Genomic DNA, 11,860 nt, shown 5'->3' with positions numbered 1-11,860 from the left:
ACCAGCCAGGCAGAGTGTTTTCCTTGAAACTCAATAATGTTCATTATTCCTGTCACTTGCAGGATAGATTCTAGACCCTCCTCCTTGGCCCACCTGTGCCCCACCTGTGCCCCACCCCACTCTGCCCAGAAGTGCAAGAGCCCAAGCCGCCTCCATGGCCCCAGGACGGATTCAGGGGAGAGGCCCCATACAGGGAGCCACTCCAACCAGACAGCCTGGCCAGAATGGAGCTGACTGGTAAGAAAACCCTTGAGAGACCTAGGGCCAAATCAGATCTTGGTAGAGGGGAAAGAGAAAGGAGATGTGCTGTGGTGCGGGGGCAGGGGGGACCTCAATCTCCCAGGGATAAGGCCTCTGAGAGGCAGATTCCGTGGATTTCAGGTCTGGGTCCTAAGTGGGAATTCCTGGACCACCACCCAACAACGATTTCTTCCTTATCCGCCCCTTTCCACCTCACCTCTCCTCATCTAAGAATTGCTCCTCGTGGTCATGCCTCTCCTAACTGCAAGACTAACTCTGTCCAGCCCGGCTCCTCCTGCCTGTGACCCCCGACTCCTAAATAAACTGCTTCGTGACTCCCATGTCCTTCACAGCAGACTGGTGAGAATCCCCAAGCACTCTCCCCACTATCCAGCTAACTGGTGAGATACCCTGACTCCTATCACTTCCTCTCATTCCCTCCGATCACTACTCTTCTAATATTGTCTTCGGTAAGACCACCCCCCGCCTAATTACCACCCCTTTACAAGGATTATGGTTTACAATCAAACCCTCTCTTAAAAGCTCTAGTCTGGTTATATTTCATGGAAGCCTGTCCTGGTAATTGGGCCACCATAACCCCCTCTATTTCAGTGCCCTCTCCACCATCCCCCCACCAATCTTTTTCAACAGAGCCAGTGCCCAGACGTTAACCCTTTGTCCACACCCGTCCTGCTGCCTGCTGTGGACTTCAGCTTGGGAGAATGGAAAACCCAGACAGTAAGAAAGCCATCCTTTCCCTTGGTTTCCCGAATCCTGTCTTCATGTGTTTCCTACTGATTCCCATGGATTTTTCAAAATTCCTGAGCTCCCTAAAAAGATCTCACCTTCAGCTTGGCCACCCTAACCCAACATACATTCTACTATGGGGATATCCTCTGGACAAGATGATGGTTTGTGGTCCACTACGTAAAATAGAGTCAAAGATGACCACCATGAAAAGCTGGATAGAAGTCTCTCATGGCCATGCTTTTGACCTATTTCTGTTCAGCCTTCTTAAGTTGGTGTGAAGAAGCAAGACTGATCTGTCATCCTCAGATGACACAAAACTGGGATGCACAGCTAAAATAACAAAAAACAGAACTAAGGTTCAAACTGCTAAAAGGCTAGGTCAAAAACAAGGTGAAATTTAACAGAGATGTATATAAAATTGTAGATGTGAAAAGTAATTGAATAAAATCCTATTCCAGCTTTCAGGCCACAGTGTCCCTACATACCTCATATAAACTTCTAGCCCTAGTACTCACTATGAAAAGGACCTGGGAGGGTTGGATTGACCCCAGACTTAGCATTGTAACAACATTATTGAAATAGCTACTTAAAAAGGTAGGGATCATAGGTGGCTTTAGATGTTTAACGTCCACATTGTAGAAATATTCCTAAAAAACTCTATTCTGAGTGGACTGCACTTAAACTACTGCACCGAGTACTAGCCATCCTCTTTTAGAAACATGCTAATTTACTCAGAGGGACCATATTAAACTAGCATGTTTCCAAAAGGAGGAAAGCAACCTGAACAGTGAGAGGTTAGAAAATATGTTATGCAAGGAATGGTTTAAAAAAATAATAAAGCTTGTGTGATTAGCTTGGAGAAGAGTGTCAGTCTTGTGGTAGAGCATGAAGTGCTTCAGTCTGAGACTCACTCAGGAAACCTACCAGGAGGGAGCGCTGCTTAGAAGGTCAGCTCCTCTACCCTCAAGATCCCTAGAATTCCCTTGCTTCCCTCAGGTCTTCTGGGGGATTGGAACAGGGAGGAAGTGTAATTGCTAGTGATCCCTTGTAGCTCTAGCTCTGCCATTTATCAGCAAGCCCCTTTCCTTCATCTTTATAATCTTTATGATGGTCTTATATCTACATTAATTTTTTTTTAAATCATATGATCCTGGTTTTATAGCAGAAAGAGTAGATTTGCAGCACTAGAACCAAGAGGTAAAAGCTATAATAGGGCAGATTTCAGCATAATGTAAGAAAAAAAAAAAAAGAGCTTTTCTCACTGAAATTACATGTGAGACCAGGCTGCGTTACTGGACACTGGCGTTATTCAAGCAGAGGCTGATGACCAATTGTCGGGAGACTGAAGGAATTCCTGTACTGGGTGGGACCTAGGTCCTGTCCAATTCTCAGCTCCTATGATTCATTCTGCTGGCTACTCTTACAGGCTCCCCACCCGCTATTAGCATACCCTTTGAAGCTGTCCGTTTCTCTCTTCCATCTCTTTCCCAGGAACAGACCAAGGCACAGGACGTTCTGGGAGCCTCGACCCTTCTGCTGGAGGCAGTGATGGCAGCGCGGGGACAACTGGGACCCACTTGCCTCTCATCCCTACTGGTGCAGCTTTCTGGACAGGTCCGCCTCCTCCTTGGGGCCCTGCAGGGCCTCCTAGGAACCCAGGTAAGTCCCCAGTCAAGGGAACTATAGAAGCTGTCTTTCTTTTCTGACTCGGTCCCCTCAGAAGGCCTGAGGGAAGAAAGGGGAATTTTAGAAATCTTGAGGGTGGAAGAGCTGACCTGCTAAGGAGTGCTCCCTCCAGCCACAAAGCCTGGGTTCTGGTACCATATCTTTCCCACATAGACAGGGAGGCATGATATCTGGCCCAGGTCTCTGGCCTCAGGCCCATCCTCTGCCCTCAGCTTTCTGCGCAGGGCAGGACCACAGCTCACAAGGATCCCAGTGCCATCTTCCTGAGCTTCCAACGACTGCTCCGAGGAAAGGTGCGTTTCCTGCTGCTTGTAGTGGGACCCACCCTCTGTGCCAAGCGGGCCCCACCTACCACAGCTATCCCGGGGAACACCTCTCCATTTCTCATACTGAACAAGCTCCCAAACAGGACTTCTGGATTGTTGGAGACAAACTCCAGTGTCTCAGCCAGAACTACTGGCTCTGGACTTCTGAACAGGCTGCAGGGATTCAGAGCCAAGATTCCTGGTCTGCTGAACCAAACCTCCAGGTCCCTAGACCAAATCCCTGGACACCTGAACAGGACACATGGACCCCTGAGTGGAATTCACGGACTCTTTCCTGGACCCACACCCAGGACCCTAAGAGCCCCGGATATTCCTCCGGAAACTTCAGACATGGACTCCCTGCCACCCTACCTCCAGCCTGGAGAGTCTCCTTCCCCAGCCCATCCTCCTCCTGGACAGTACACACTCTTCTCTCCTTCACCCACCTTGCCCATCCCCACGGTCCAGCTCCAACCCATGCTTCCTGACCCCTCTGCTATCACACCCAACTCTACCAGTCGTCTTCTAGTTGCAGCCCACTCTCACTTCCGGAATCTGTCTCAGGAAGAGTAAGGTACTCAGGCACTGCCGACATCAGCATCGCCTCCCAAGTACAATCCCCTTACTCGGAGGAGAGGCCCTGGGAGACAACTGCAGCTATACAGGCATACCTCATTTTATTGTGCTTCATTTTATTATGCTTTACAGATACTGCATTTTTTACAAATTGAAGGTTTGTGGCAACCCTGTGTTGTCGGATGATGGTTAGCATTTTTTAGCAATAAAGTATTTTTGAATGAAGGTATGTACATTGCTTTTTTTTTTTTAGACATAATACTATTACAATTAATAGACTATAGTACCATGTAAACATAACTGGGAAACAAAAAAAAACCCAAAAAATTTGTGTGACTCGCTCTATTGCGATATTCACTTTATTGTGGTGGTCTGGAACTGAACCTGCAATATCTCCGAGGTATGCCTTTACCAGATTTTCTGCTTTCACCTGAAACCCAAAGCCCTGGTGAAGGGAGACCTGCAGGACAGAAAAAGTATAATTTGTTTACTACATGCCATAAAACTACAAAAGCTATTTTTTTTAACTATTAATAATGTTCACCAGAGCAGTTAGTTATCTCTGGTCTATTTTCTGCACAAATTTATAACTATTTCTCTGTATACTCTTTTTCATATGATAATTCTGCAAAGGCCTGGCCTGGCCTGGCCTATCTTCTGAACAGAGGTAGGGCTTATGACAGAAAAAAGCTTTGGTTTTCTGCTCAGAGCTAAGGTTAGTCTCTTTACCCCCTTTATTATCATTCTTAATGGGGCTCTGATCTCCTTTTCTTAGGAGATCCTTACTCTTGAGAAATGAATGAGAAGTCTCTCAGAAAAGCAGTTCCTAAGCAATAGACGAAACTGAGACTGTATAAAGACAGAATAAAGGAGAGGACCCCAAAGCTACCTGCAAAGCGAGGGGAAGATGTTCTTCTCATGGGCAACAGATCCCCCCTCCCTGAGAAAAAGCTAACAGGAAGCTTTGGAGAGCCTTACACCCCAGGTAAGGCTGTGTAGACGGGTCAGTCAGACAAGATGAGACCTGGATGTGACAGCTGAGCAAACAGCCAGCACTTCAGCAGCTCAGCAGGAAGCTTCACCAGGCGTGGGTTCCTGCCTCCCTCCTGTGGAGGTCAGGGGGAAATGCAGGAAGTAGCTTGAGTCAGTCTCCTAGAGCTCACACAGCAGGAGGGACAAGCACAAGTCAAGTGCAAGCTGAAGGCTCATTTCCCAATTCCCAGACGTGTATAGTATCTAAAAAGCAACCCTGTGTGACACCATAAACTCTGCCAGGGGATCTCTAGAAAAGAAGCCCAGGCTTATGGGGCTTTCTGAATAAATGCCACCATGGTGCTTGGGAAGCAGAGGTTTATATTGCCCCAAGCACTCCACTGCAAGGTCAACACTACCTCCAGAGGTGTCTGTAGGAAAACTAATGGAAGCTTTTTCCTCTCCCACCTCAACTCCCCAAAGGACAGGAAAAGTTAGCATGTAGGTAGAGGAACCAGAAACCTAGGGTTGCAAACACTACCACAAAACCCCAGGGTCATTAAAGGCATTCCAAAACAGTAGAATGAAAGCCAGTATGTCAGGAACCTTATGCACATTATCTTTTTTAACACTCACACATCTCTATAAGGTAGGTATTATCATCTCTGCTTTACGGATGAGGAAACAGGCTCAGAGAAGCCCGGCAAGTTCCCAATCGTTTCACAGCCTGTGAACAGGAAAAGAAACACCCTAGGATGACTTAGTCTGGAGCCCATACATTCCCCAGTGTGGTGTACTGTCCAGTATATCAGTCAGTGACTCTATTTATTGGAAAAAATTTCCAAGTCCTTAGGGAGTACACATCAACGGTTAAAGAGTTCTGAGTAGAAAACCAAAGCTCTTGGTGGGGTGACCAATTTAGGCATCTCCAGGTGTCTCCCCCTACCACCCCATGGACAGAACAGTTGCCATGGAGAAAAAGTCAACAAATGCACCAAGCTCAGAAGTGCCGTCCAAATCTCGGATGGTGTCAGTTTCTGCATGGGAGAAAATCAGTTCATCCACACTACAAATTCCAGCATGGAGTCAAGAGAATAGTAAGTGGAAATTTTAACTTACTGAAATATTAAAAGTAGGTTAAATTTAATGATCAAATGAAACATTTTATGGCACATGAAAGCCAGCACCCAGTACAAGAGATGCCAAAGGGACCAGAGACAAAGAATTAAGGGTTTTCAGACAGTCAGCTGAGAGACAAAGATGGCAAAACTGCAAGAAGTATGTAGCCAGAAAGTTCCAGGCATCCAGTACTGGCATTTGACTTACCCTAGGGCAAACGTAAATAACCCACGGGCTTCTCCAGTGGGAACTAACTTGCCTCTACTGAGCATCTAACCCATTCCCAAATCATTCTATTGGGCTGATTCAGTCCCTTCTTCCCTTTACAGAAAAGACAAAAACCTGTTACGAGGACGCTCTTATCTCTATTCAACTGTACACCAGTTCTCTTTCTTCTGCCACCCCACGGCAGCTAGGACAGTCTGCTACACTACCCCTCAAACTATTAGCTACCCTGCAAACTGTTATCGGTAATTAGGTTCTCCCTTCTCCAACCCCTACAAAAAAATTTGACTGCACGGAAGAGGTTCTAGGATTCTATAAAAATTCATCCCAACTCCCACTTCATCTCCTACTTCCCTCTCCCCTCACCCCCACCCCACAGTAAAGCAAAAGAAATACCTTTACCTCCCCCCTACAGAGGCCATTCATTTTCAACCCATTTCCCTAAATACTATTTCTAACACCTCCTGTGAAGACCTGAAAATGATGGGGAAGGAAATACCCCAGGCATCCCAGCAGGAGGACCAACTCTCATGGCAAAAAAGGGAGATCAAAAGAGACAACTACTGGGCTTCCCTGGTGGTGCAGTGGTTGAGAGTCCACCTGCCGATGCAGGGGACGCGGGTTCGTGCCCCGGTCCAGGAAGATCCCACATGCCGCGGAGCGGCTAGGCCCGTGAGCCATGGCCGCTGAGCCTGTGCATCCGGAGCCTGTGCTCCGCAACGGGAGAGGCCACAACAGTGAGAGGCCCGCGTACCGCAAAAACAAAAAGAGACAACTACTTAATACACACTTATGATCTTTCTGGATTGTTACCCTGAACTTCCCAGGGGAAATCAGAGTCCCATGTACCGTCTGAGACCTCAAATGCCAGGCTGAAGACGCAGCTCCGATGCTGGAGTCCTTGTAAGCATCACCATTTCCTCAACTTTGTTCTTCCCCCACTGATAAATTGGTGACTGCAGTCAGACTGCTGTATTGTCCCAGGCACTGGCACTGAACTGCCAAACCTCATTGGTATTGCTGCCCTGTCTACTTCACTGGTCTGTGAGGCAGCTCCCTGTTCAGTGTCACTGGTAAAAACCACCACCAGTTACCCTCCCCCCAGGTCACCACTAGAATGTAAAGCAGAGAGCTAACTCCTCCATCCGCTTCCACAACCACCAAATCGTTCTTCCTCTCCTCTTCAGAGTTGTGTCCCATGCATGTGTCGAAAAGCCTCATCTCAAAGCTGGATGAAATGACGAACATTTCCAGGCTATGCAAGCAACTCATTCAGATCAACGTGATCTGACTTCCTGAGAAACTGAAAGTGTTAGAAGAACACGAGCAGAGCTCCTTGCCTATTCAGGATTCTATGCCAAATGGGTGGTGCCCTCAGGAGCCAAAAGCACAACACTCTCTCTCCCAGACAGAAAATCACATTGGAGGATAAATATTGGGGGTAGTCAGCCAGGAGACAGAGATAACCCTGAACCCCGATACCAAAAGGTTGGGACAGATCCTACATTGACATGTGACCATCTGGCTGTGGGCCAGAAACATAATATACCGTAGGCAAACTGGAAAAAATGATTTTAAAATAAATGGAAAAAACTTTGCTAAAAAAGAGGGGAAAAGAGTCTGAAAAAGTAAACTTTAATTTAAAAAATCATATACATAAAACAACTTCTGATTCATTTTAAGCTCTCCCACTGGGTCTTTCGCAGGCAAGTCAGTTTCCCATTGAGTCCAGACCTCCTAAAGATGCACCCACAGTGGACAGAGAGCCAGCCCCTCCTGAACAGGTGAACAACAGCAACTGCTACTCGGGCTTGAACGAACGTCCATGACGTGCGTGACTAAGCAACAAGGCTGGCTCCCTGGGTGGTTCAGAAGGCCAGTTTCTTCATCAGCAGATAAACTCTGGAATCCACTTCAAATCCATGCAGATTGTTGGCATCACCCTGCAGCCTCATGAGCAGGCCCCCATAGGACACGTAGGCAGAGCTGAAACAGAAGACCCAGTCCCATGAGTCTGAGCTCCATAGCAACTGTTACTCAGCAGCTCTCCAACCCAACCTAAGAAAAAAAAGGCATCCTTCTAGAGTATTGTCATCAGGAACCAAATTGTTCTTTATATCAGCAAAGGTGGAAAATACTCCATGCCCAGAATAAAGGAAATGGTCAAATCAATTAAGATACATCCATTTACTGGAATGTTACATAGCTATTAAAATGTTTAGGAATAGCTTAAAATTGACATGGGGAAACATGTTTTACATAACATTAAGCAAAAAGAACAGAACAAAACATTGTAATAAACAACATGAGCTCAAAGAAAAAAGTACAGAGGAAAAAAAAAACCCTAGAACATTCAAGAATGTTTATGTAAAAGATTCCCTCTGGTTATAGAATTATAGGTGACTTTTTTCCTTCTTCACGTTACTTCTCTGCTTTTCAAATTTCTTACAAAGGGCACATGTTGTTTTAATAAGATTTTAAAGAAAAGAAAAAAATAGTTGGGCAGAGAAACCAAAGAACTAGGGATTGGATTGCAAAACATACACACACACACACACACACACACACACACACACACACACACAAACAAAAAGGCCTAGCAGTTTAATCACTTATGCTGCATTTAGTTCTTGGAGAAGTAACCTTCTTTGGCATTTCACACAGCTAGATTACCAGTTTCTCATTTGGACCACCAGGCCCTGAGGTCCTGACAGAGGGCAAAGTGAGCAATCTACATTTCAGACTGAAAATTGTTCCCAAAACAGTTTCTTTCCGGGTCCCACCTAGGTCTGAGGTGCTTGGGGAAAGAAACCCAGGAAGCCTGAGCATGGTCCAAATTTTCAGAGCATAGTCCAAATTCTCACAAAAGGGAGGGGGCGAGGGCTCTCACAAGGCCACGGAACTTACAGGCGTGTTGCTGCTTCAGTAGAAGTTTCATCTCCCTCAATCCTGTACACTTTCCCATACATTACATACTCAAATTGGTCAGCCCTGTGGAACAATAGTGGCAGTTATTCTTAAATGTAGTTAACAACAATAAGAGGCCCTTTAAAAATGATAACTGGTAACTAAGTGCCAGCATCATAACAACAGGCACTTTCCAAACATAATGTCATTTAGTCCTCAGAGTAACCCTGTGAGCTGGGTATGACCATCGATATTTTACTGATGAGAAAACTAAGGTTGAAAGAGGTTAAGGTTGGACTTCCCTGGTGGCGCAGTGGTTAAGGATCCCCCGCCAATGCAAGGGACACGGGTTCGATCCCTGGTCCAGGAAGATCCCACATGCTGCGGAGCAACAAAGCCCCATGCGCCACAACTACTGAGCCTGCGCTCTAGGGCCCACATGCTGCAACTACTGAGCCCCCGCTCCCTGCAACTAGAGAAAGCCCAGGCGCAGCAACAAAGACCCAACGCAGCCAAATGAGAAAAAAGAAAAAAAGAAAGAGGTTAAGGTTATTCAACAAATAAGTGGTAGAGCTGAGATGTGAACTGAGTGGGGCTCGAAAGCCTCTGCATCACACCAAACTCCCTCCCAAGACACAAGGCCCACAAAGCCTAGGTCATTCAGTGGTCATTTCCTCTGCCATCAAAAAGCTGCAACTCACACTGTAATCACTGCTTTGGATAAACACCTGAATGTCTGAATTCTTAAGTGCAGCAATTTCCTTAAGGTTACACAGATTCTGCTGATAATTATTTATTTTATGAATTAAGTAAGGGTCTTTCTATACCACTTATCAACTTAGTCCTCAGGCATATTTCAAGTACTCCCTGCTCCACTCCCTCACCTGGAAGGCCTATCATCTGTAGGGTTGTATTCACCATCATCCAGAGTACCATCTTCATACAAAGTACTGGCTATGACCAACCGGAACTTGTCACCTGAAAAATAACAGCAGCATCAGAGGGTGAAGAACAGCGGAAATGGCAAAAAGCCTCCTGCTGTTGTTTATGTTCAATACTCACCCAAGTCTACAGGGTAAATTTGAATGTTTACATCTAATATGAGGTCCATCTTGAAAGATTCACTCTCACAATGCAGTCGAGACACTGGAGGGAAATAGGGAAAGAGTGGCAGAGGTCATTGCCTGGCCCAGGGCAGACCCTACAGCGCAGGGCAGACTCCTACTTCGTGGGGGCTGGATGCAAAAGAATACTCAATCTAACCCAACCTGTATCCACTGGCCTCTCGTAGACGTGCAGGCTCAATCAGACCCACGTATGCAGGGACTTCCCTGGTGGCGCAGTGGTTAAGAATCCACCTGCCAATGCAGGGCACACGGGTTCGAGCCCTGGTCTGGGAAGATCCCACATGCCACAGAGCAACTAAGCCCGTGTACCACAACTACCGAGCCTGTGCTCTAGAGCCCATGAGCTACAACTACTGAGCCCACATGTCACAACTACTGAGCCCTCGCGCCTAGAGCCCGTGCTCCGCAACAAGAGAAGCCACCACAATGAGAAGCCTGCGTGCAGCAACGAAGACCCAACGCAGCCAAAAATAAATTAAAAAAAGAACCACATATGCAAGAAGGAAAGGGGACACAACCTATGGCAAGCGGATAGAATCCCCATTTGAAAAAAATCAAAGATCCTCTGGCAACAAATAATATCCAGGTCCTAGGCCTACCTAGGTGGTTAAGAAACAACCTGATTTGGGGCAAGTTATTCATTCATCCAAAGGTTTTATCTTTCTGTGCCAGGTGCTCTGCTAAGGGGATTATCAACTTGTGTAAGAACTGGGTTTTGTCCCAAAAAACATCCCAGTCTCTAGGCAAAATAAGAGACACCAAAGACAATTATTGATCAATGACAGAATAAAGAACTGTACACCAACCAGTCAACTCTAACTCCGAGAGGATTTCACAAAGAGCTAAAGACTCTGAGGGCGAAGGGCTCTGAGGTCGGATTATTCGCTGTACAGCCTTGGGTGGGTTGCTTTGTCTCTCAGAGCAAAATGGGTAAGACACCACCTACCTCATGGAGGCTCTTGAAAGGAATACGTAAGATAAAGTGTGTGTAAGGTGCACAGTACAGCGCCTAGCACAGAGTGGGTAGCGATTAGAAAGATGCCCGGAGAAAAGGCCATCCAGGCACTGGGCACAGCTTGTGTGAAGCCAGGGAGAGCCCGGAGTCTCCGTTTCCTCATCTGTAAAATGTTTCCTGAGAAAGGTCCCTACACCAAGACCTGCCGGTAGGGGTAGGCTACGTGAAATGGGTGGACGAGAGGCCCAGGGGCGTGTCCCCGAGGAGATTAGCCCCTTCCCCCAAACAGCCCCTCCAAATCTTACCTCGGTCAAACTTTTTGCCCTCCGGGTCAATGTCTTTTACATCAAAAATATCCTCAAACAGGATGCCCGCCATGGTGACGGGGCCACGAAAATAGAGGAGGGGTGAGCGCCAGACCACGACGACTAGGGGTACGCGCAGCCCCTCGCGTGGAGGTAAAGAGGAGAAAGGAAAGGGCAGCGCTTCAAGAGCGGCGGCTAAGAAATAGAATAACGCATGCGCACGGACAAGCAGGAACGCAGCCACTTCCGCCACCTAGCTCTCGGGGCTTCTTAACTTCCGCCCCGAACGATTCTTTCCGAGAGGCTGCAGTATTAAGGGCGGGTCTCAGGTCCAAATAACTCCGCCCCGGGCGGCAACAGGATAGGTCCCACCTCCGGCCGAGGCGGCGTCTTGTCCGGCTCTCTCCAGTGGCTCTACTGCGCCCTCTTCAGAAGCCAGGTCAGGAAGACTGGAATGCTTGGGGGCCTACCCAAGCCAGGGCCCTTGATCCTTGGCCCAGAGAAGCCCGGCCCGTACCCTACCGTGCCCGTCCGCCTGCCCGCCGAGGGCACAGTCCGTGCGAAGGGCGAGCGGAGAAGAACCCCGCCCCCAGGGCGCTGGCCCGGCAGGGCTCAGGACCCAGCCTCTCCAGCTGGCAACCAGGCCGGCCCGGGCCGGCTCGGCCCATATGGCTGTCACCTGAGCCCGGTCCA

The 11,860-nt window shown here is 47.6% G+C and overlaps 2 protein-coding genes across 5 annotated transcripts in view; one reads left to right on the top strand and one right to left on the bottom strand.

The window, feature by feature from the left end:
• Window positions 1-224: 224 nt before the first annotated feature.
• Window positions 225-3,640, top strand: THPO (thrombopoietin). 3 transcript variants are annotated; one of them, XM_024768455.1, is made up of 6 exons: window positions 225-237; window positions 473-600; window positions 892-978; window positions 2,482-2,649; window positions 2,889-2,969; window positions 3,086-3,549. In XM_024768455.1, the coding sequence occupies exons 1-6, from the start codon at window positions 225-227 to the stop codon at window positions 3,467-3,469; spliced, it is 861 nt and encodes a 286-aa protein (XP_024624223.1). In that variant the 3' UTR covers window positions 3,470-3,549. The 3 variants fall into 3 exon arrangements, with proteins under 3 accessions (XP_024624223.1, XP_024624208.1, XP_024624213.1); XM_024768440.1 differs by having other exon boundaries at window positions 2,901-3,640; XM_024768445.1 differs by having other exon boundaries at window positions 2,906-3,549.
• A 3,847-nt stretch (window positions 3,641-7,487) lies between these two features.
• The window catches only part of POLR2H (RNA polymerase II, I and III subunit H), a 5,187-nt gene continuing 814 nt past the window's right edge, over window positions 7,488-11,860 (bottom strand). The window contains exons 1-5 of one of the 2 annotated variants that reach the window (XM_024767111.1): window positions 11,168-11,766; window positions 9,843-9,926; window positions 9,665-9,758; window positions 8,781-8,864; window positions 7,488-7,859 (exon numbers count right to left, since the gene is read on the bottom strand). In XM_024767111.1, the coding sequence (XP_024622879.1) occupies window positions 7,742-7,859; window positions 8,781-8,864; window positions 9,665-9,758; window positions 9,843-9,926; window positions 11,168-11,240 (453 nt within the window). In that variant the 5' untranslated portion in view covers window positions 11,241-11,766 and the 3' untranslated portion in view covers window positions 7,488-7,741. Of the gene's footprint in view, window positions 7,860-8,780; window positions 8,865-9,664; window positions 9,759-9,842; window positions 9,927-11,167; window positions 11,767-11,860 lie in introns of those variants that run through there. The other variant, XM_024767118.1, reaches the window with a different exon arrangement.

The sequence above is a fragment of the Neophocaena asiaeorientalis genome, unplaced genomic scaffold (assembly GCF_003031525.2).
Source record: "Neophocaena asiaeorientalis asiaeorientalis breed wild unplaced genomic scaffold, Neophocaena_asiaeorientalis_V1.1 scaffold225, whole genome shotgun sequence".
Lineage (NCBI taxonomy): Eukaryota > Metazoa > Chordata > Mammalia > Artiodactyla > Phocoenidae > Neophocaena > Neophocaena asiaeorientalis.
The sequence above is the reverse complement of the archived record's forward strand: the minus strand, read 5'-3'. Positions and strand labels throughout refer to the sequence as shown.